Below are 24,898 nucleotides of genomic sequence, written 5' to 3' on the forward strand. Positions count from 1 at the left end.
GCATTTAATCGGGAGAAAAATTATCCTATCACCCAAGTACCCTCATACCCTGCCCGTATACCAGATTTCGTCAAAATCCGTTAAGTCCACTCTGAAAGTGGTTAACGGACAAAAATTTTATCAGTCAAACTTTCACTTTCATAATATTAGAGTGATTTTGCAGAAATGGCTCAATAAAAAATGTTTCATACTTCACTTTGCCTTTCTACATAGAGGAAATATGAAATTTATCGAAAATACACAATTATTAAATTAGCAAACCTATAATTATAATCACGGGTGTAGAGCAATTTGTAGATATCTTCAGTTTTCAATGTTATCTTATCGTCATTTTTAATTGGATGCACCAGCAGACGGTAGATGTCGTTACTCTTCTCACTTAAGGATATTACTCCTTTAGCTACTATCATACCCTCATTTGAAACCTGTGGGTTATCGATTAATTTAAATAAACACTATATATATATTATATATAAATATATATATATATATATATAACGTATTATATATATGTATATACATATATATTATTAAAGGCGAAATAATAAATATAATTCCTTATGTCTAACAGTTTACAGTCCTTTTTTTAAATTAATAAAAAACAGCATGCACCTTAAATTCCCTTCTCATCTTATAAATGGAACAGGTACTGTGTTTGCGTATCTCCTTTCCACTGAACCGATTTAGATGAAATTTTCTATAAATATTGTTTGAAAATCCCACGTATCAAGAACTATGCGGGTAAAACCCCAGACTGCCATTGACATCTTTTCCATGGGAGTCTAGGGTCTGAAATATTTTCCACCTTTTCCTTTGCAGGCGAAGCCGCGTGCAGGCGTATGAGTTATAGTTACCTCAAAAACTCCATTTCCTTTGTGGAGAGTGACGCTAAGTTTCAAGGGTCGCTTGTCATACAATTTTGGCTGAACAAACAAGTGGACGTCTTTGAATTGCACGGAGACGCACTTTCTCTTGTTATTTAGACTCATAGCGAATGTGTCCCATACTGCCATCAGGGCGGCAGAGTATGGATATACGTTCTTGCCTATAAGAAATAGTTCATTGCTGAGAATTTTGTTTTTCATCATATGATTTCATAATGTATGTGGTAGTGGAGCACGGCATTCATTGGGGTAGCTCGCACCGGGGAAGTAGCACACCCCCACAGTAAACCGGCGTGAGATAATAATAAAATAATAATAATAATTATAAGCCCGCAGGGCACCTTGTGGCGAGGTGACGGGGAGTAGCGCCCCCGCGGTCCTTAGTTCTCCCGGGGGAGGTCCCTGTCCTCACCTCCGGACTGTCTCGGTGGCAGTTCGGAGTGAACAATGACGAGGTTCAGGATCCCCCACCTCTGGCTTGCCTTAATTGGCCGTCCAGAGTGGAGATGCAAGAGCTATATGCTGGGGGGTAGAAGTGTCTAATGGCGTAATAGCGGGGAAACCCAATCCGGGCCTGCGGGCCCGCGATGGTGAAACCGGTGCCGCACCTCTGTACACCCCTAGCCAGTCAGCTGGTGTTGCCCCCTTGTTGCCATTTTAGGTAACTTTTTTGGGAGCCCATCGACCGAACTGGCAAGTCACCGTCTGTCACTATTTTTCAATTTTCTAAGTTGAAAAGGCAGACGCCCATAGTTCCCCATAGACCCAACCCACCAATCCATCGAACACCCCCTTTCCATTGCCCAGTTTTGTTCCATGCCATTTTTTTTGCAATAGTCCTACATCGGCCGCAGATTGCCCAGGGCTGTATCTCTATACTGCAGTCATGGGCAGGCTGCGGCTGGTGTCCCACAACACATTAAATTCTCTAAACTCTCTGCGTGTTGGATCTGTGTCCCCACGTAAGCCTTCCAAAAGACCGGGTGCTTTCCTTCTGGAGGTATCCGAATATTATGGAGAGATACACATAATAATAAAAATCATCTTTATTTAGTTCTCACAACATTAGTACATAACAAAAACTTAAAAATACAGATAAGAGAAAGGATAACGTTGTGAGAGACTGGTGCCTGAAGTAGACTACATAGAAGTCTGAGGTACAGGTGACCAGGATAATAGAATGCTATTTATTTCGTTCGCCGGGGGAGCCGGATATGGACTTGCGCGGGTGAAACCGCGGGACGCAGCTAGTAGTAAATAAAATTATTATATTATATTAATAAATAAAATTTTACCCTTAACGACGTGTCCTCGTAAATAGTTATGTTCATCGTCATGTACAGACAAAGCAAAGTTACATGCAGCCGCTGTCTTCTTCAGGGCCGTAACGTAGACCGGTACTGACCTATAAGATAGAAAGAAATATTTAAACACGATATCACGAAAAATCCGGGAAGCGGGAAGCTATGTATTTTTAAATATGAAATGTAAAAACAACTTTGATCATATTTCATGTCCAGCTATGAAAAAATAATGAAATATTTCTGAGAGGAGGTTCATTTCGACAGCAGTATGTTGCTAATTTTACCACCAAATCTCGTTTTGGAATTGAAGGATCAAATTTTTACGTACTAAAACATTTATAAAGGAGAAGTTGTTAATAAATACTTGCCATTTCTCGCTATGTTCCCACTCAATCAAATGTCCCAACATGGGCGTGCCAGTGGACACAGGGAACTCCACTTTAGGGTATAATGCCTGGACCTTGGGGTTGTATCCCTTCATATACAATCTGCAAAAAACCAAAGGTAAAAAGTGATTTAGAAACAAATACTACTTATTAGATTCACAAATTCAAAGGTGAGTCCATGAGAACACTCTTATTTCTTCAGAATACTAACTTTCCAATAGCATCGAGCATAAAGGCCGCATTGTCCTTGTGGCCGCGGTTGGTAAGTGGGATGTTGACGCAGCTACTGAGTGCGCGCTTGAGGATCGCCTGTAGCAGCCCGTGCGGCGCCACCTCCACCAGTACCGCATTAGCTGGTATCAACGCCGATGCTTCTTCAAACAGCACCGGGTTCTACGAACGATATTATTAATAAGTAGACCCGTGCTCACTTTGTTGGACATAAAACAATATTGAAGTGATATCTGCTTATAGGAGAGTAAACCGTTTTATTACGTAACGCGTAACAACGCCAGTCTGTCTGCCTATCTTTCACGCATACGGGTAGATTAGTCTAAAACTAATACTCACAAGCAAGTTATTGGTATGATATTCAGCTGAAGAATACTTGGCGAGAGGCTCGTCCCATTTATCCTGGGGTATAGATGTGGATACCCAGCGGCTGGAGCGGGCCACTGGAGTCTTAATAACTTCCTTTAAGTATTTTAAAAGAGCGGGACCTATAACATATAATATATTAAAACGTTATTATGGGAGTAATGTAACAAAAACTTTTACTTTAACTACACGTGAATTGTTAAATATAAGAACTTGTCTTCATAATGATCGTCAAACACCATTTTTACTCGTGCCTTTCGCTTTATTGCAGGGATCTTTTGCTTAACTACTTTCAACATTTCTTCTAATTTTTTGCCTTTAAGTAACTTTAACGACACTAGAAATTTCAAAACTTTTTTCACATACCTACTTAGTCTTAAATTTCTAAAAAAAATCTGAAATTTATAAAGAAAATAAAAGCAACAATGTATTTCAGGTCAAATAAAGATTTTACCTGCATTTGCAATATATCTTGAGTGGTAAGCGATGTTGGAACATGGAACTTCTTTCGCGAATATACCCTTTGCTGTGAAAGAAGCTACAAGTTCCTGCATAATATCAGCGGGCCCAGATATCGTGGCGGACTCGGAGCTGTTGTGACACGCGATTTCGACTTCTGGTGGGCACATTTTGGCAACCTGGACCATTACAACACCAGATAAATAAATCGTTTCATTTAAGATATTGAAATAGAAAAGCTGAAACATTAATATCAACCAATAATTTTAATACTGTTACCTAGCAAATATATCGGTCTTGAGCCTTTAATTCATTGTTTTGTACATATTTGTACTGCTGCCATGATGTACATTGTACTTAGCTATAAGGTTAGGTTAAGTGTTTGATTCAATAATTAATAAGCGAATAATTGTAGACTCAGTATTCATAATCTTGATATGTACTCTGAATCGGTAGGTAATTAGCTTAGAGCACAATTTTATTTCAATGAATATTTTCTTGATTCTCTTAAAAAAAATAGTTTAATACATCTAACAGATGTATGATGATCATATGTGGTAATCAAGAACTCCACCAGTTACGTATTATTTCTATGTATTTTATATATACCTGGGAATAACCTAAACCAACAGCGGCCATGGATCCCTTTATGAACGGAGTCTGTACAGACACGAGCCCGCGGCTGTACGCGGAAAGAATGGTCTCTTCTGCCGTAAGGCAGCCGTCTGCGTACGCGCATCCCAGCTCGCCTACACTGTGACCTAAAAGATAATATCGTCTCCATTGAAATAATTAATGTATATCCATTAGTTATCTAATCATTATATACAGACCAAAAGTATTTTTGTAGTTTGTAGATAAAGTTATTGGGTTTCATTAATCGCTAATCACACACAGTATAAAGCAAAGTTGCTTCCCGCGTATGTCCCTATGTATGTATGCATGCTTAGATCTCTGAAACTACATTTTTTATTTTATTTTGATGGATTTTTCTAATAGATAGGGTGATTCAAGAGGAAAGTTTATATTTATAATAGCATCTAATAAACTACTCCTAATTAAACGCGTGTCAAGCCTCGGGCAAAACTTGTTGTTGATTAAATGAGAGCTCACAAAATATTATGGAAGGCCAAAAGAGAAAGGTAGTTAACAAATGTGGACGAACTTCAGATAATATATTAAATTTAAATAGAATTGGACAAATTATAGTAAGTTAACAGCTATCGTTTTAAACAACTACTTTGTTATGTAAATAAATAAAGACAAATTGAAAAATACCTATAATTTTGTCAGGAACAATTCCCAATTCCGTAAGAACATCAGTGAGACCAATTTGAACAGCAGCAATACCGACGAAGGAATGAAGAATGTTGTCAAAGATTTTCTTGTCTGGTGACGTGATGATGTTGATAAGATCCAGGCCTTTGGGCTTCAAAATTTCATGACAACTACAACCACAAAAAGTTTAGTCTATTGGAAAAGTGATCCCCATTAAATGGAAAATATAACTTTCTATACAGTTTTCAATATTAGATATTATACAACAATTTGTTTATCCCAATCTATCTTCTAAGTCTATTTATATTAGAAATGTTTTTTTTGCAACTTATTCTCTATTTAGTGTGTAAATAAAAAGTAAAAATGCAAAACATTTTATATGCTATATTTATACGGATAAAATATCATTCTTACACTTTTCTTACTTACCGCTGTATAGCGATAGCAAAAACAGGAATGCGCATGAGTTCCGTCCCCATTCCGGCCCACTGCGAGCCCATCCCGCTGTACACGAACCACAGCGGATTCGTAACATCGTCAAAATAGTCTGCCTTTTCCGCTACAGTGACAGTTTCTTTTCTTTCAGTAGTATCTGGAAAACAAAGTTGTAATAAAAAACTATAATGCATTTAGGTTTTTTCGATATAGGCTCATAATTATTCTTCAGGCTTTCTTTTTCCCTTTGATAATTAAGATTATGATGTTTATCACAAAACATACTTATTATAATTTCAAAAATTTTCATACCGAGAATAACATATCCTCTTCCCATATGGCCAGAAATTTTATTCTGGTGGATGTTATGAAGGAGGGCTATTTCTTCAGGGTCGATGGGTCGGGACTTTAAATCATTTAATATCTTTTCCACTGAAGATTGTTGCCTTCCGGATATTGTGACTAAATGAGGAATATTAGATTTGTATCTATTCAAATTCTGAAAATCCAAATAAATGTTATCTATCACTATCACACATCGACAAAATTCTCATTGATCTCGCACTAATTAATATGTTATGAACAATTTTTAACGGATTTTAAACGCGATTTAAATCCGTTAAAAAGTCTTTAATTTCTAAATGTATGACACTCGCAAAAAACAAGAAATAAATGAAATCAAACACAAGAAAATACTATGTTATGAACAGTATATTCAGTCTCGTTGATGGTACTTCTAATAAACAAACTATTCGTTTAGGAAATATGAAAAATCAAAGACAATGTTTAACTAATAATAAATGTTGATACCTTCGGTTTGTAATGGCCCTTCAGAAGAACATGAGCATTAACACCAGTGACCGATAAGTTGTTAATAGCAGTGTATCCTCGACCGAAAGGCTGGTGATCAGTTACAAAGCGCATGACTCCTTTCTCTATCCCTTCCAAGTCATCTCTCAGATTGTCACAGTGTAGATTTGATGCTAGCAGTCCACTTTCGTAACCAAGGAGCACCTAAAATTATAATACTGTTTTACTAACCATATACGTATCTACTCCTCAAATATCCCTCGTAGTCATGAGGTTCCGAAAATAGTTACAAGAAATAAGATAACCTTCGTAATAGAAGATATACCGGATGCTGCTTCACCGTAGCCAATATTAGACATCACGCTACCAACATGCAGGGGATCGGATCTGTTCTTACAGAATACTTTATCGATTGCTTCTAATTCAGCTTTATCTGCTTCTGGTGTCGCTGTAATCGAAATTTTATCAAAATTTAGAATATAAGAGGAGAATAGTAAAAAGCTATAAGCCCTACTGTGAAAAAATATGTTAAGTTTAAACGCTAACCTTGAGAAGCATAAATAGAAATTTATGATATTATCCTACTTAAAAATACATGCGATAATAACTTGAGGTATGTCTGTCCGTCTAATCTCCTCAAGCCACTGGACCGATTTGAACAAAATTTGTTATCAACATAATTTGGGATTCGCCAAAGGATATGGATACATAAAATACAAAGGATATAGATACACAGGATAGTTTGTTTGTAAGAAAAACCCCGGGACTGTTAAGGTTTTTTGATTGACTAGCTATAGTAACCAAGTAGCTACAGTAATGAATAAAACAAACAAAGTCCAATCCTATCATACCAGAACCAGCAGCTTCCACGTACTGAACTTCTTTTGGATCAACCTGGGCTTCCTTATAAAACTGGTTCAAGAAGCTCTCCAACTTTTCTGGTTCCCGATAGAAACCGTACTTGGGGCCATTTTGTCCATTAACAAAGCCCGAAAACTCAGATTTCGCGTACACTACTTCAGCGTAGATTCTATAAGATAAAAATATTTAAATCAGAACGACATAGTTCAGATTAAAAAAAGAAATAGGCTTTGTCCGTTTGCTTCTGAGCAATTTTTTTCTCTATATAATAATTTTGCTATTAGTGACAAAAATCTTCATAATACATAAGATGAGTATATAAATGGTGAACTAAAACACACGTGGATATACTACCACATAATCAAAAACAAAAAAGTCCTAAAAGAGTATTACACTAACATAATAATAAGAGACATAGATATTTTTTTATATAGCTTACCTACGGGCGTCCTTTGCTTTCTGCACGAACAGCACATTGATAGCTTCTGATTTGGCGCATCCACACGCGTTTTTATCAAAAGATCTTGTCTTTCCGTCTCTACTCAGCAACACGACTCTGAAGAAATATAATTCATTATTCTATTAAATTCAGCAAGAACCATAAATAATTTCACTTTTTTATGTAGACAACAGGTAAAAGCGGCATTCAACACGCTTCGTATCGGTGAGGTAACTTCTTTGCCAGTTCTACATGTATGCAATCACAAAAAGTAATGCAATGAAAATATACGTTTATTAATTACCTCCTCAAATGCACAGATGATTGTGGCAGCAAGCACAAGCTGGCTCCTCCAACTAAAGCAGCATCCACATCGCCTCGGTTCATCGCCTGATAGGCTAACTCAAGAGCAAGTACAGAGCTGCAACAGGACTGGTCTATGGACATCGACGGACCTTTCGTGTTCAACCAATATGAAATCCGATTCGCAAACATAGTCTTACTGGATCTGTAAAGAATTAAACTTAATTTTATAGACGACTAGCTGCGCCCCGCGGTTTCACCTGCGTAAGTCCGTATCCCGTAGGAATATCGGGATAAAAAGTTATTCCAGTTGTCCAGCTGTCTACGTACCAAATTTCATTGCAATCGGTTCTGTGGTTTTTGCGTGAAAGAGCAACAAACATACACATCCTTACAAACTTTCTTATTTATAATGTTATTAAAATATATAAAATACAAAATATAAGTAGCACTAGCTTTTCGCGAGTTCGCCCATGTAATTAAAGGTAAAGAAAGAAATTCTTGTAGTTTCCGTTACGTGGGATTTCCGAGATAAAACTATGTCTTTTCTCAAATACTCATACAAACTCTGTATCAAATTTCATGCAAACTGGTAGAGTGGTTTAGACGTGAAGAAGAATCAGACATACAGAGTTACTTATTCATTTATAATATTGAGTAGGAATTACCACTGTTTCGATGTAAACATGTTACGATGTTGGATACTGGACTTCACCAGCTTTATGGACAAGAAAATGAATTGTATTTTAAAAGGAATAATTAAGGTTGAATGGCAAGATAGCATAAAAATATGGATTAAAGATTACGAGATCTACAAAAAAAAAAATAAATCATAGATGTCAGAAGAATTTGAAAAACGCCATTAATTTTATATTTGAGACTTCAATTATTATATGCAGTTTTATATATATTATGTACAACGGTATTTAAAAACTGAAAATCTGTTTTGTATTCCTTTCTATTTGAAACGTACCCCATAATACCAAAACCAGTTTTCGAATTGGTAATATAGAAGACATATTTTTCTGTCTCAGAGAAGCACGATCCAACGTATACGCCAACTTTCTTGCCGCTTAGCTGATCCGAGTTCACACCTGAAATTATATATTGTATGCATATCAAACATAATTATTAATTAAAAAAACAAAAGTGATTGTTTATTATGCCTTAAGCGGGCAACTAAGCTGGTGGTTCGTCTGTTAGTAAGCGATCACCATCGCCCATAAACATTCGCAGAAAGGCCTTTGCGAAAGCGCTGCCACGATTAAAAGCAGCGTTAAGGGAAGAGGGATAGAGAAAGGATTGACGACTGAAAAAAAAAATGAACTGGGAAGGTTGAGGTGGAAACGGGCCTCCAGCGTCCCCACTCACCTAACGAAACACAGTAGCATGCTACTATTTAACGCCGGTTTTCTGTGGGGCTGTGATATTTACCCGCTGCGAGCTACAAAGCGCGCTTGACTCCCACGTCAAAAAATGATTTATTAAAAGATAACCGACTTCAACAAAATGAGGAAGATCTCAATTCGACTGTATTTTTTATGTTTCTTACCTGAGAACTTTCGACTGGATGAACGGATTTTAACGATTCTTTTTTTATTTGAAAGCTAGTTTCCTCTTTGTGATCGTATTTTAATTTGGTCTTGTTCGGACAATTTAAAAGTGGTTAAATTATTTTGTTAAAAATTTGAAACATTTTCTCAACCTCATTATCTCAAACATTTGTTCCATAGTTAATAGAAAACTAAAATAACTTTTCTTCCCCCAACTTGTACTGTTTATAAATTTAGTACCATATGTTTTTCTCAGTGAATTATTGTATACATTACAATGAATTTAAATGTCATCAATTCAAAACGAAATAACTTAATCGCATTAGCAGTCACAAAAGGATCATTTTATTAGTATATTGAATACTAGCTGACCCGGCAAACGCTGTTCTGCCTTACTCTTATCATGTAGGGGGATGAAAAATAAATGTTGGCCGATTCTCATAGATACCGGATAAGCACAAAAATTTCATCAAAATCGGTCAAGCCATTTCGGAGGAGTATAGCAACAAAAACTGTGACACGAGAATTTTATATATTAGATATTATGTAACTTTGTATTATACGCAATAGACTGATTGCTAATACTGATTAGTATGTTAATGGTAAACAAGCACAAAATGGCTGGGGTGTGAAAAATTCGACAATTTAACTAATAAACATGAGTAAATGAGAAATTTCGAAAGAATAGAAAAAAATTTGATCACGAGGCGACCCGCAACCCGCGTCTTTTTGCCAAACCGTAGCAACGTTTAGCCTGTCGGCCACCCGTGATCCCGTCTTAGCGATCAAATTTCTTCTACTCTTTCGGTTCTATATACCTAAGGGAAAAATGTCTCACACAAAGCTTTTTAATGCCATATAACTCAAAATTAAATAGCATGAATAAATTTCGAATGCCAGAAGAACGTACTAACCAGCATCATAAATAGCTTCAAACGACTGTTCAAGCAATTTCCTGGACATGGAATCCATGGTGTTTCCAAGACGGTAGTGGACTTTGAAGAACTGGGCGTCGAATAAATCCAACCCGGGCACTTTTCCTGTGTATTGCGCAACTTCGGGGTGATCATACTTCCAGCGGCAGTCCTTAGACGTAACTGGATTTACCTTTACAATCAAGTAATATTTGATCTTTGAGTCACTAGTATTAGGTTGTAGGATAAAAAAGACTTCGTCACAATTACTAATTTATTAAAAGACTTTCAATTGATAGTTTTTTTAAGAAATCACAAGGCACGGCTACGGCACTTATTTTTCGCACTGGTCGGCTGTTAGAGATTAATTGGCTCGCTGAACGTTTCTTCAAAAAATGTAAGCGATCGACTGACAACTAACCGACTGAAGAGGAGATTAAGGCGGTAGATTATAAAAAAAAAAACAGAAAACCTTCTCGATGGAAATGTAATAAGTATGGTTTTAAAATTTGTAACACTAGGCACACATTTCAAGTCAGTAAAATCGAATTGAAATATACATTGATTCCTTGCTATATATATAGTATATTTGCTATTTGTATATTAATTTAACGGCGAAAAAAAATATAAAGAAATGATACAATGTTGTAGACTACCCTATTTGCTGTAAATTTTTATCGCACAGGTATCGAAAATACTAATAAAAGGTTTTCTTTATCAATCTTAACTTTAAACAAAAATAAAATTATTCATTTAATAAAAACACGTCTAAATGAAAAAAGGTTTTAGGTTAACGTTATTATATTAGCTTAGACTTAGTTTAACTTTCGACGGACGTGGAAATATTGAAAGAGATTTTTCTGCTTTTACTACCTATTTATACAATTTTAATTATGAAACTTGAACATAAATTACAAAGCTTATTAATCAAAGTAATCGTAATTTTTCAAGCATATCAAAAACTTCAGTATAGCACTTGAAAATATAATTTGGGTCCATAATATCACCTTTGATAAAAGATACGAACCTTGTTATACAGTATGTCACGAAAATCCTTCACATTTTGCGACTCCGGATAGAGTCCAGCCATTCCACTGATAACGATAGCATTATCCAACAATTCAGCTGGAGAACCATCTTGAGGTTTGGGCGACATGATCCTAATTATAAAAGTTCTATTTACAAGTCTTATAGATATAAAATATTTATGTAGTTGTAAAGTAAGTGGGAGGTTTAACTCATAAAATAATTAAAGGGGTTTTTAATTCTTTTCAACATAATAAATGTAAAGTAATATTCTCTTTGTAGTGTCCTGGTTCTGTATTGAAACCACTCTGGGTATTCTTTTTTCGTTACATTATTGATGTAGGTAATATAAAACTAAGAACGATGCCAAGAGTATACAATCAAGAACGAAAAATCTATCGAGCCATAAGTATAAAAAATGCAGAAGTAGAAAATACCTTTTTAAATTACTTCACCCCAATAATCAATAAATTATGGCTGCGTATCTTGGTGAGAACTTGAATTTATAGCTGCTCAAAACTCATGGACAAACCGATCAATTAAATTACAAATAAAATGAATCGATTAAGCGTAGCATACATAATATGTGAAATAAAAATCGTGTACAACAATTACGACAATAATAAGAAGCGTTCCGTACATTCTATTACTATTAATGATCAACAGAATAGTAGAATTTATCAAAATCATTTCTTAGAGGATGCCTACGTCATAACATATATTTACATGCCAGATGTCTGCCCGTTCCGTCCAAAGGTTTATTTTTATATTGTGCCACATTTTTGTAATGTGGTAGTCGAGCACGCTTCGGCACGAATTGAGCCAGCTCGCACCAGGGAAGTACCACAGCCCCAAAGAAAACCGGCGTGAAATAGCATTCTGCTGTTGTTCGTTCGGTGAGTGGGGGAGCCGGAGGCCTATTTCCTTTTCCTTTACCCATCTCAGTCCTTTCCTTTATTCAATTTAATGTGAAGTCGGCAATCCATTTGTAAAGGCGTAAGGTCTGCCAGCTTATTTCAAAAAAGTATTAATTTCTTTTCTATTTAGTACTAGCAAAAATTTATGAAAATGTAGTTGTAATTGTATAGACTAGACGCTAGCTCGTCCCGACTCCGCCCGAATATCAAGATTCCTATTTTATCTCAAGGAAGCATTTAATCGGGACAAAAATCCTATCCTAACCAGCCTAACCAGCTCATACCCTGTCTGTATACAAAATTTTATCAAAATCCATGGAGCAGTTTCAGCGTGATTGATGGACAAACATTCAAACAAACAAACCTTCACATTTAGATATATAATATTGGTGTGAAATGAGATAAAGAGGCATAACATATCATCGTTAAGTAACACTAAAAACATAATAATTTCTTTAAACTCAGCTTAAACTGGTCACGTATAATAAGAAAGTTGATGAATACATTATATCTGTCATGCTTTAATTATATTTTTCTATTGTTTCTAGTGTTGAGCATAACCATATAATTTATCGATACTCGTAAACATATTAAATGCGAGTGTATACTTGAAATAATTATTTTTTAACAAAAAATGAAAGGCATTTTAATGCAATAAAACTAAGAATTAAACACATTGACGTTACCTTCTCCTTTCATTAAATTTATTAAAAAATTAATCGAAAAATAGTTTATTCATTAAATGATACGAGAAAACTTATAGAAAGAACGTAGTCTAACTGGAACAAAGAAAAGAATTGTGGTATAGTAATAAAATATTTTTTTCTTCTGTGAGCAGATCTACAAAAGTTAACGTAATTAACATATTTAAATGTTGAATTCAAATTAAATAAATGTCTGTAACAATAAAACACCTTTGCTTGACCTTTATTGATTAAATAATATTAATTAACCATGGTTCAAATTATTTAAGTACTAGATTTCCGCCCGCGGCTCCGCATGCGTGGATTTCGGTTAAATCGCTTTCATCTCCCTATTTCAACCCCTTCTACCATTTTATTCGCGATAAAAATTATCCTATGTCCCTTCCTAAGTTCAGTTCTACCTTCATACCAAATTCAAAAAAAAATTGTTCAGTTGTTTAGGCGTGAAAGCATAACAGAAAGACAGACAGAGAGTCTTTCGCATTTATAATATGTGTGTGAGGGATGTGAACAAAAATATAGTCTGTTGTTGCAGCCATTGTATGTTACATCTTATATATAAAATTCTCGTGTCACAATGTTAGTCTCTATACTCCTCCGAAACGGCTTGACCGATTCCTCTGAAATTTGGTAAGCATATTGGGTAGGTCTGAGAATCGGCTAACATCTATTTTTCATACCACTAAACGACAGGCAGAACAGCGTTTGCCGGGTGCAGCTAGTTATCTATAAATGACTCTGTGATCTTATATTTAAAGATTAGATTAGGTTACAGCTTACCAACCACTCCTAATAAGATTATTAATTTATTTATGCTTTTGTAGATACATTGCAAAACGTGTTTTGGAAATGCCTCGAAGAATATGATCCGCACAAATTAAAATTCAAAACGTTACAGTAAAACAAAACTACAAAAGTCTCTTTTTTATAATATTTCTTTAAATATCATAAAACGTTCAGTTGTAACGTGAAATAATGTTAAACAAACATGCATTCGTATTTATTTAATTGAGTTGACATTTCATAGCCAATTTTTATGTATTAATATGGATAGGCTTTTCAACCAATTTATGTATGTGGTAGTCGAGCACGCTTCGGCACGTATTGGACCAGCTCGCACCAGGGAAGTACCACACTCCCACAGAAGACCGGCGTGAAAAAGCATTCTGCTATGTTTCGTTCGGTGATTGGGGGAGCCGGAGGCCCATATCCTTTTCCTTACCCTTCCCAGTCTTTTCCTTTATTCCTCTCGCCAATCCTTTCTTAACCCCTTCTCAATTTAAAGTCGGCAATCCATTTGTAGAGCTTCTCCAAATATTCATGGGCGGTGGTGACGCTTACCATCAGGCGTCCCACCAGCCCCATTGCCGACTGGGACATAAAAAAAAAATGTCATTACATTTGTGTTTCTGTTGAAGATAAATCGCGACCTAAACATTCCATTTCTTATGATGTATTATTGTTAGGTCTTTCAAAGCGCAAAACACTTTTCGTTTGAGGTTTGTATTTTTTAAATATCGGGGTTAATAGGTCGAAATTTGACCTATTACCAGTATTGCAATGAATAATTTTAAGGACAATGGCGATTTTGATGAATATTTATTTCGTTCTTACGTATTTTCGAATACATACGTAGCTACTTATCAATTGAATTTGTTATTTATAAATAAATTTACGTTTTGGGTTTGCAAGAGTGATAATAAAAATTATAATGACCAATGCTAAGCTTTTGAACAGGAGGTGTCTAACACTAGAACGGAAACCTTTTAGAAGGCTTACATGATGATCTGTAAGTCTAAAATTTTAATTTAGTTGGGAGCAGCATGTCTTTGACTGTCTGCTTGTTATATAGAACTATAGCGAAATGGATGGATTTATTAAAACTGGCTCATTGAATTATTTTTCATCTTATTAGTGTGTACATATACAATAGGTGGTCGTAGGCCTTATAACTTAAAGTTATTTTTCCCAGACAACCGGGGTAAAAGGTAACCAGATGTATGGTTCGGATAGAGGGTAAATTACGCATTTCTATTACGTAATCAGGAATATATGTATGTTGACACTATGACATACGTAAATTTATTTAGAATAGTTAATGTTACAATAAAATTTAAACATAGATTGTAGAAGATACAATATGCTGGCATTCAAACACATTTAAATCCAATATCCATGTATATAATAACACAATGAAGCAAATGTGTCTGTACATTTAATATATTAAAAAAAATATTGAAGGGGGCTTAAAAACAGCAAAACAGCACGAATCTGAAAAGAAATGTGTTTGTTTGTCTGTTTGTTTGTTCACGCTAATCACCGGAACGACTGGACGGATTTGAAAGAAAGTTTTTTTTTTAAATAATTGACGACTAGAATATAGGATTGAACTAGGAAGGGTGAGGAAAAGGATACGGACCTCCAGTAGTCCAACCAAACACAATCACAACAGTATGCTACTATTCCTACACGCCGCTCTTCTATGGACGTGTGGTACCTTACCTGGTGTGAGCTAGCCCAATTCGTGCAGAATCGTGCTCCAGCACTCAAAGTGCGTCATACCACACAATATCAGTCATGCTGATGAATTAAGTATTTATTAGTTTGTAATTACTTATTGTTTTTTTTTTTGTGGTGGAATTTTTTGTCTGTTTGACTCTTACTTAAGTACGTAACTTCGTTGTTTGAAAGTTGACAATATTATTAACGAAAAATGTCATTAATATTGGGAATAGTCAATTCTATATTAAACTGTTTGTATCAAATATACAGAGAGAATTGTAAAGTAGCAGATTTTGCATTTTGCGCATTTCTTATCAATTAGAGATTAAAAAATAATAGTCAAAGTATATAATGTATCACAATATACATTTAATCATCACCACTGCGAAATTGAAAGATGATAACGAGGTATGTTGTCACAGCGCTCAGTATCTGAAAAAGACATTAAAGTTACCAAAATAAACAAATATGATCAAAAAATTACAATGTGTGTATATTATAGTAAAAAGTATATTCTACTGTATTACATACGCGAAAGTTTGTAGATGTGGGTGGATGTATGAATGTTTGTAAATCTTTCACGCAAAAGCAACGTATCGTATCTGTATAAAATTTGGTACAGAGATAGATTGTATTCTGGATTAGCACATTTTTATCCGGGTACCACGCCAGTGATGGCGCGGGCTACAGCTAGCTAATAATAATAAAACATAGCAACCCAACAAGCGTTTTACTCTGGGCTAAAGAGTATTGGATTTTATTTACGACGAAAAAGTTGCCATGATGTGGACTTTCTACTTAAATATAAATTGTAGTTTATATTATATTATAGCTTCAATAACACTAACCGCTAGAATCAAAGGTCTTCCAAAGACACACATTCCAAGCGGGGAATAATCTGTGGACTTCAGAAATAGCATCTTATAAAACACATTTAGCTCAATAGATAAGTCGTCACTAAACATACTTGCTCTGAGCATTATCTGACTGAGCAATACTCGAGTTCGCTCCATCTAAAACATGTACAAGATATTAAATTTTTTACGCAAAATCGAAAATTTTAAACATTTTATATAAGAAACATGGAAAAGGGGATTTGTATGTCAAAGCGTACAACTGAGCTGGTGGTTCACCTGATGGTAAGCGATTACCATCGCCCATAAACATTCGCAGAGATAGTGCCTCTGATAATGCGCTGCCCGCTTTCAAGGGCAAAGGGATAAGGAAAGGATTGACGACTAGAAAAAAGGAAACGACTGGGAAGGGTGAGGAAACAGGCCAACCTCACGCACTATTGTTCTGATAACATAAGATCAGGCACAATGTTACCAAATTATTAAAACCACACAAATTATTCAAACTAGTTAATTAACTAAATATATAACACTACCACTGACCTCTACTTGAGTATAGTGACATGGTTCCACTATAAGTATTAAATTTGTTCCATGAAATATAAGCCACGATAGTTGCAGCAAAAAGTCGGTAAGTCGAGGATTTGGATTTTCTACTACAAACAAAATTTTATTACACTTTTAATATTATCACTATTTGCTATGGTAGTTTCGTAATGATATACTTACATAAATATGTAATTATATAGTACGGAGTTATAATCATGTAGAGAAAGAATGAAATGAGAAACAGGACAAGAAGTGGACCATACACTTTTGTTATTTGTTGGATTATTTCACATATATCTTCGTATACACAAGCCAAAACTCGTAGCGTTGTACAGGCTTCCGTTTTGAGATGCTCTTCACTATCTAGAAGAAAAGCTGTACTCAAATAATTGAATACTAGCTGTGACCCGCGGTTGAAACCGCGTAAGTCCGTATCCCGTAGGAATATCGGTATAAAAAGTGCCTATGTGTTATTTCAGTTGTCCAGCTATGTACGAAGCAAATTTCATTGCAATCAGTTCAGTAGTTTTTGCGTGAAAGAGTAACAGACGCACACATACATATGCAACCATCCTTACAAACTTTCGCATTTATAGTATTATTATTCGCCAATAGATGTCAGGAAGAGTCATAATAAATTGGGACTACTCAAACGCCTCCTATTTGTTAAAAGAGTAAGTTTAAGTCGATAAAACACGAATAAAACACGAATATGACATTTTCTAAAAAAATTCCTAGCTAGATCGATTTATCGCCCCCGAAACCCCCTATATACTAAATTTCATGAAAATCGTTGGAGCCGATTCCGAGATTCCAATTATATATATAGATATATATATACAAGAATTGCTCGTTTAAAGGTATAAGATTATAACATTCCAAAGCTTTTAATGCTTATAATAAATCATGAAATCATTCATAAAAAAATACCTAATTTTCCTATATTAAAATTAAGATACAGTGTATCAATTGCATTGTTTACTAGTCTTGAGTTTATTGTTTTCTGTGCTTTGGTTATATCCTTATCTACTTCCAAATAATCTGAAAAAAAAATTGCCGAAAAAGTATAACATTAAAATCGTAGTTACATAAATAAAATATGTTTTTACACATCACTTTACAAGATATCAATAACTACTCGGTAATATATTCCTTCGAAATAAGCTTAAACTTAAAATTGCTAACTAACCCATTTTCTTTAGTAACTGATGCAGTTTGTCATTAGAATCCTGAATTAAACTTTTCAATCGTAACGCTGTCAAAGTAAACTGGAGTTCGAGAAGCACTTGAATAATAAATTCAATGTAAAACAGCGAATACATGACGACTATTTCCACTGAAACAGTAACCCATATTATTATTTCTCAAAACGTGGAAGCTTTCCAAAACCGAACGTAAAAATGTCCCAAAATCTAAACGAAAAGTAAAAAGGAGGTACAGCTGATATAAAGTTAAAGTCATAAAACGATTAATAACATTTGCATACAATATTTTATAGTCCAAACGATCTTTGATTGATCTAGAAAATTTGTAAGAACCTTAGTATAAGATTTTATCAAATTTACCATTGCTCCCATTGTGAATTGCTTGCAAAACGTGACCATGGAAGTCAGTTACCACAATGATTAACATTCCAATGGTGAAGAAACAAAAAGCAGCATATTGTTTACGCTCAACAGTTTTCTTTTGCACGTGGCTTCCAATCTGACATTTTAACTATTAAAATTTGTTAATTTATAGAGTTACGATTGCAAAAACAGATAAAACCAATAATAAAAATATATTCATAAAACTGCTGCCTATCATATATTTATTAATACAAAAGGTAGTAGTGTAGGGAGCGATTTCTTAAATCTATCTATTGTTATCAATATTAAATGCTATATCATTCTATCATCACCTCATAAATTCGATCTAACACATGTATCAGACATTTCAGTCTTGCTGGGGCGTCGTAGCATCCAACACAAGTTACAGTCATAATTATAGTTACGTTGGATATCCATATAAGTCTTGCAGTCACAGTACGAGCTCGTTCAGAGTGCTTGTAATCAGCTAAATCTATTGCAAAACCTGTCAGAATTATCACATCTGAAAGAAAAGCAAATACGCTTTATGTTATTAGAATCAACAAAGAACTAAGGTATGACAATCCACATATGTGCTCTCTTATCAGTAATCACTACATAGTCCCTATGTCCCTATATATGCTTAAATCATAGATTTTGATGGGTTTTTTATAGATAATCATTCAAGAGGAAGGTTCATATGTATTGATAGACGTTCGTCCCGGCTCCGCCCGGATATTTTATAAAGGATATCGAGATTACTGTTTTATCCCAAGAGAGAATTTAATCGGGATAAAAATCCCATAAGTGTCCCCTTATCCAAATCAGCTCATACCCTGTCTGTACACCAAATTTCAACCGAATTGACGGACAAAGAAACAAACAAACTTTCACATATATAATATTAGAGTGATAACATCTATTAAAGTACTCCGAATTTAACGCATATGAGCCGGGGGCGAAAGCTATTATTCGATAAAGACCAATAAATATAAACTCCAAGTATACTTACTTAAAACCGTAATGAGTATCCTGCTTAGCACGTTATAGGTTTGGGAAAATTTTAAACTATTTGATGTGTATGTCACGGGTGCCACACCAAATATTCGAGATATTTTTAAAAGCAATACTGATGACCTATTCAATTTATCAATGTTAGGCTTTCCCATTTTAATGGAAATGTAGAATTCAAGAAGAAATCTGATGAATTTCATTAATTAATTATGAATTGTATTACATGTTGTACTGTTTAATGGGGGTAAAGGTGGATTAATATATTATTTTATAGTAAATCTTTAAGTAAATTTGCTTTTTCCGTTATCACAACATCATCAACTTTTAAACTTTACTCTTAATGTTGAAATTCAATAAATTTGTCAGTTCTGTAAAAATCTTGGCCACATTTTTAAACAGATGGTCCAATAATTTATACTATTTCACTGATATTTCATGAAAGAAATGTATATGACGGAGAAGTGCCTATATAAGCTTCACTAGTGGAAATAATTCAGTGTATTACAGTTTAGGTTGTTTTCTCAATAAGCAGTCGTTTCACTAATATTTATATAAACTGTATTAACTGTATAAATATTTGGCCTTTTCTCTTGAATTATTTATTAATGGTATTGCGTGCTTCGTTTGGATGACGTGTTTATTTTATTTGTTTTCTAACAAGAAAAATTGTCACCCGGTTATCATAGTACAACAAAAACGCCTTCTTAGTACAGTGGTTAACGCAAGATAAGAATATCTATATATTCGTGTTTTATCGACTTAAACTTAGCGACTCTTCCTGACATCTACTGGCAAATAATAATACTAATACTATTTTTTCTTCCTGACATCTATTGGCGAATAGTAATACTAATACTATTTTTTCTTCCTGACATCTATTGGCGAATAATAATACTAATACTTTTTTAAACCGAGCAAAGCTCGGTCATCCAGGTACTTAGATTGAAGATCAATTATACATATTATATTGAAACAGTAAAAATCGCTGAGTGTACATTGAAGATATTAAATAGATTACAATTGAAAGGGGTCTAAAAATACAAACAGAGCACGAATCCACAAATTAAATTTGCCTGTTTGTATGTTTTTCCGTATTAAACCTATTTTTATTGAGCGCCTCCAGTTTGTAACATTCAAAGTTAACGGGAACAAAGTCGCGGGTACCAGCTAGTCTATTATAAAGAGTACCGTCACATACTTGTTGTAGAGAAAATCGATCAGTGAAACAGGTGTATAACGTATGTCCCTTACCAAAACAAAACGCCTGATATGCTTTCGAAAGCAAGTCTGTCGTACGACCAAAATTTGTTTAATCTTAGTAAGGTGAGAAATTTTATCTCTCTTAATTATAAGGTACAATTATATATATTTTTTAAGAATAATAAAGAATCATCATCATCATCATCAGCCCATATATGTTCCCACTGCTAGGACACAGGCCTCCTATGAGGATTTCATTTTATGTCATAGTCGGCAATGGAGCTGGTAGGTCGCCTGATGGTAAGCGCTACCACCGCCCATGAACATTTGGAGAGGCGTAAGGTCAATAGCAGACCTTTCGCCTCTACAAATGGATTGCCGACTTTAATTAGGAAGGGATTACGAAAGGATTGATGGGAGGAATAAAGGAAAGGACTGGGAAGGAAAAGGATATGGGCCTCCGGCTCCCCCACTCACCGTACGAAACACAATAGCAAGCTATTATTTAACGCCGGTTTTCTGTGGGGGTGTGGTACTTCCCCGGTGCGAGTTGGCCCAATTCGTGCCGAAGCGTGCTCGACTCCCACAATAGAATAGAGTCAGGCCATAATCCACCACGCTGGCCAAGTGCGGGTGGCAGATGTCACATGTCGTCGAACTTTTGAGTCATGTAAAAGAGATATTTTTTTATGTCATAATCGGCGAGGGAGCAATGGGCAGTGCCACCGCCCATAAACATTTGTAGAGGCGTAATACCTGCAAATTGACTGCATACTTTTAAATACAAGGGATAAAAGCGAAAGATGTGGGGAAGAAAGGAAAGGGTAAGGAAAAGGATATAATGCTCCAGCTTTCCACTCACGAAACCCAGCATTCTCATGCTACTATTTCACGCCGGTCTTCTAAAGGGTCTTCTAAGGTCTTCTAAGGCACCACGCCTTTCCCGGTGCTGGCCCAATTCGTGCCTAAAGACATGCACAAACTCGACTACACACTCAAGATAAGAAAAAAAAAACAAAAGATATCCAGTATTAATTAGGTATATATTATTATAATATCATTTTAGTGATATAACAGTAAAGCAGTGGTGGCTCAGTGGTAAGGACCTCGGACTTCAAAATCGATAAGTCGGGGTTCGAGACCGGGCGAGCGCGCAGGAAATAAATTGATTTTTCAATTTATCTGCGCATGTGGATAACATCACCACTGCTTCATCGGTGAAGGAAAACATCGTGAGGAAACCGGCATGTCCAAGAATTAAAAGTTCGACGGCATGTGACATCTGCCAACCCGCACTTGGCCAGCGTGGTGGATTATGGCCTGAACCCTCATAGGAGGCCTGAGTCCCAGCAGTGGGAACATATATGGGCTGATGATGATGATGATGATGATGATGATATAACAGTGAAAAACATCAACAACATAGTGAATAGTTGGCTACATCAAAATAAATTGTACAGATAGTATCGCTAAACATTAATAATTAATAATTGATAAAGGTAGGAAATACAGAAATCAGTTCAAACAAAAAAAAAATAAAAAATAAAAATAATATAAATAAATGTAAATTAGGACATAAACAAAATGGTTCTGAATGATTTTAAGACGAAAATGTATATCGTTACGTGAAATCGTATTGAAAGACGTTTTACGTCTTAATTTTGTAGAATGATTTTATAAAACTAACATTTTAATCCATTTTCATACATAACTGTTTCTCAACATTTCTCCACCTTTAATTACTCTCATTCATCTATCTATAAAGAGCATCTTCTCGTCCCACTGAGAACGGATCCCGCCAATATCAAATCATTTCAGTGAACTCTTTGTTAGGATTATAAGTTTTAGCCAATGAGAGTTTTGGCATTTTATTATTCATTTTTCATAATTTATATGTCCTTTAAAAATAACTCTGCATAATTTTCTTGATATATTTACTCTATAAGACCTATTTGTTACTAAATATAAAACATTAACTTAAACTGGGACATTACAATTAAATAAGTTAATGCGCATCCAACAACCTGAAAAAACAAAGGTTTTGTTGAAGAATAGCGAAAAAGGTTGAGGCAAGAGCATTACCTCACTGTAGCTCTGATCTATTAGATACCTAACCAAACTTCAAATTTCAGTTATCTATATAACATATTGATTCTGATAAGATACTTAATATCCGTAGAAAGTTCACGATCGATACTTGACCCAAACTATGCTAACAAAAGAAAGCGCGCGTCGGTAGCGTCCGCAATCCTTTGTTTTTGTTAGTTTGTTTTGTGTTAAGCTCCATGATATTGTTCATGGATATAACCATGATCTTGCCCTTTCCATGTTTATTGTTAGGCCAACTGTAGAGCTATATGCATTAACTCTATTGAACATCAACTGCATGTCGTGTTCAATTGATACTATTAACACAGTATCATATGCACATTATATAGTTAATTAATTTGGAAAATATACTAATAAAGAAGACGAGGAAATTGGGACAATCACAACAATAATTTTGTGTAAAATACCTTAACCGCCAACGATCTATTGAGAGCGAATAAATTCAGAGGCGAAAATGTCACTTCATTCAATTCAATTGTGCGCTTGAAGTTGTCCAGCTCGTATAAAATTGAGTCGCATTCGCTCCAAACATACTTTACACGGTCTATTAGTTCTTGAATATCTTCTTTCTATATTAAATAAATAGTATGTCATGTATTAGGTACCTAAATACAGAAATAATATACCGTAAAACATATGAATAATATTATGACATCAGATTATACAACTTACCTGTTGATGGGTGCGGTGACAAGGCTCTATAAGTATCACCATTAAACAGAAGTGATAAAAAAACCATGAAATATACGAAATTCTGTCGCTTGTGCTACCTATAAAATATTAAGTAGTGAAGTAAAAGTTTTTGTGGGGATTTGACACAAATACATATTTCAATGTTTCTTTCAATTTTAACCATAAGCGTCTGTGCGTGTTTCGAAAGTAGAATGAAAATAGGACAAATATAATACGATGCTTTTTGAATTATGTTTACACATATGATTACATTATATGATACAAATTGCTCTCGACCGACCTCCATAAAATGAATGCAATAATAAAAAAGACATGGTGGCCCTTATTTTTAACCAATGTTCCCAAAAACGTCCCAGAATTTTTCTGAATTCTGTGTTTTTGAAATGTAAAAATCCGATTATCGTTATTATTTTTGTGTTTGATAGGATATCCTATATATCTAACACTCCCTCCACAGGGATGTCGATGATCCATTTTATAGAAAAAAAATATCTTTGTAGTAGTACAAATTTACAAGAACTATTTATGCGTTTTACGAATGGCTTACTACCACAGAATATTAAACGCATTAAAGCGTATTTGCTTTTGTGTCACATTATATGTATACTATAATTGAAAATTGACCGAAAAGGGAAATCTTACTTTTTACAGAACAGAGCTCCATGAGAGACAAACATCCGAAGCTTGATAGATGGATCACAATCAATATTAGAGACAATACGATAGAAAATCCATCACACCGTCTGACATCTCTTACAGTGTCAGAAATGAATAGATATGCTGAAGCATACGAACGGATTTCTGAAGCAATATCTTTTATACGTCTGTCATCATAGTATTCTGAAAATTGTTAAAACTATAAATACAACTAACAAACAACAAGATTTACGTTATTAAGTGAAAGATTTTTTGTAGAACATTGAATAAAATACATAATTTATTGATACCGATACCGACAACCACGAACATCATACGAACCTTTTCTTTTCAAAGACGGTTGGTAAACAAAGTCCGATATGCCTATGGCTTTATTTATTTTTGAACAGTTATCTTCGAAATCTGAAAATATAGTATAACTAGCTGCACCCGGCAAACGCTGTTCTGCCTTACGTTTATCATTTAGGGGTATGAAAAATAGATGTTGGCCGATTCTCATAGATACCGGATAAGCACTAAAAGTTTCATTAAAATCGGTCAAGCCGTTTCAGAGGAGTATGGCAACGAAAACTGTGACACGAGAATTTTATATATTAGATACATATTAAAAATCGTAAAATTGTAAATGGATACCAGACTCAAACACAATTGTGTATGGAGACCAGACTCATCAGGTAAAGAACACAACAATTACGAATAGTATTGTATGTTTTGGCTGAATCCGAAAACAGTGTCACTGAGCGCGTTAAAACTCGAAAGTTTCTTTAGGTGCCAAGATATTATAACTTAGATTTGTGGCCATTGATAATATGTATCTGTAATAATTATAATCAACACACAGCTTAAATAGCACCAGAAATATATATATACATATTTTCTATG

General features: G+C 34.8%; 2 protein-coding genes across 2 annotated transcripts in view; both read right to left on the minus strand.

The window, feature by feature from the left end:
* LOC119835711 (fatty acid synthase-like) overlaps nt 1–11,379 on the minus strand; it is a 21,085-nt gene extending 9,706 nt beyond the window's left edge. The window contains exons 1-19 of the mRNA XM_038360692.1: nt 11,251–11,379; nt 10,224–10,416; nt 8,730–8,850; nt 7,758–7,961; nt 7,454–7,570; nt 7,005–7,183; nt 6,459–6,601; nt 6,154–6,357; nt 5,656–5,842; nt 5,338–5,500; nt 4,909–5,078; nt 4,240–4,391; nt 3,626–3,809; nt 3,145–3,293; nt 2,786–2,967; nt 2,557–2,676; nt 2,180–2,289; nt 855–1,045; nt 262–425 (exon numbers count right to left, since the gene is read on the minus strand). Coding sequence (XP_038216620.1) covers nt 262–425; nt 855–1,045; nt 2,180–2,289; nt 2,557–2,676; nt 2,786–2,967; nt 3,145–3,293; nt 3,626–3,809; nt 4,240–4,391; nt 4,909–5,078; nt 5,338–5,500; nt 5,656–5,842; nt 6,154–6,357; nt 6,459–6,601; nt 7,005–7,183; nt 7,454–7,570; nt 7,758–7,961; nt 8,730–8,850; nt 10,224–10,416; nt 11,251–11,379 — 3,062 coding nt within the window. The remainder of the gene's footprint in view (nt 1–261; nt 426–854; nt 1,046–2,179; nt 2,290–2,556; nt 2,677–2,785; nt 2,968–3,144; nt 3,294–3,625; nt 3,810–4,239; nt 4,392–4,908; nt 5,079–5,337; nt 5,501–5,655; nt 5,843–6,153; nt 6,358–6,458; nt 6,602–7,004; nt 7,184–7,453; nt 7,571–7,757; nt 7,962–8,729; nt 8,851–10,223; nt 10,417–11,250) is intronic.
* Nucleotides 11,380–22,031: 10,652 nt separating this feature from the next.
* Nucleotides 22,032–24,122, minus strand: LOC119834727. Its single transcript, XM_038359202.1, has 4 exons — nt 24,002–24,122; nt 23,339–23,436; nt 23,074–23,235; nt 22,032–22,581 (listed from the first exon to the last, which is right to left on the minus strand). Exons 1-4 carry the CDS (start codon nt 24,021–24,023, stop codon nt 22,516–22,518), a joined length of 348 nt encoding a protein of 115 aa, XP_038215130.1. The 5' UTR covers nt 24,024–24,122; the 3' UTR covers nt 22,032–22,515.
* Nucleotides 24,123–24,898: the final 776 nt, after the last annotated feature.

Source organism: Zerene cesonia, chromosome 2 (assembly GCF_012273895.1).
Source record: "Zerene cesonia ecotype Mississippi chromosome 2, Zerene_cesonia_1.1, whole genome shotgun sequence".
Lineage (NCBI taxonomy): Eukaryota > Metazoa > Arthropoda > Insecta > Lepidoptera > Pieridae > Zerene > Zerene cesonia.

What these genes read in the sequence shown, in the direction of transcription:
- LOC119834727 (XM_038359202.1), bottom strand. Translation starts at nt 24,023, where the DNA reads ATGGAGCTCTGTTCTGTAAAAA. An exon ending in GGAGCTCTGTTCTGTAAAAA is followed by an intron (nt 23,437 to 24,001) that starts GTAAGATTTCCC and finishes AATATTTTATAG; the next exon opens with GTAGCACAAGCGACAGAATT. An exon ending in GTCACCGCACCCATCAACAG is followed by an intron (nt 23,236 to 23,338) that starts GTAAGTTGTATA and finishes TATTTAATATAG; the next exon opens with AAAGAAGATATTCAAGAACT.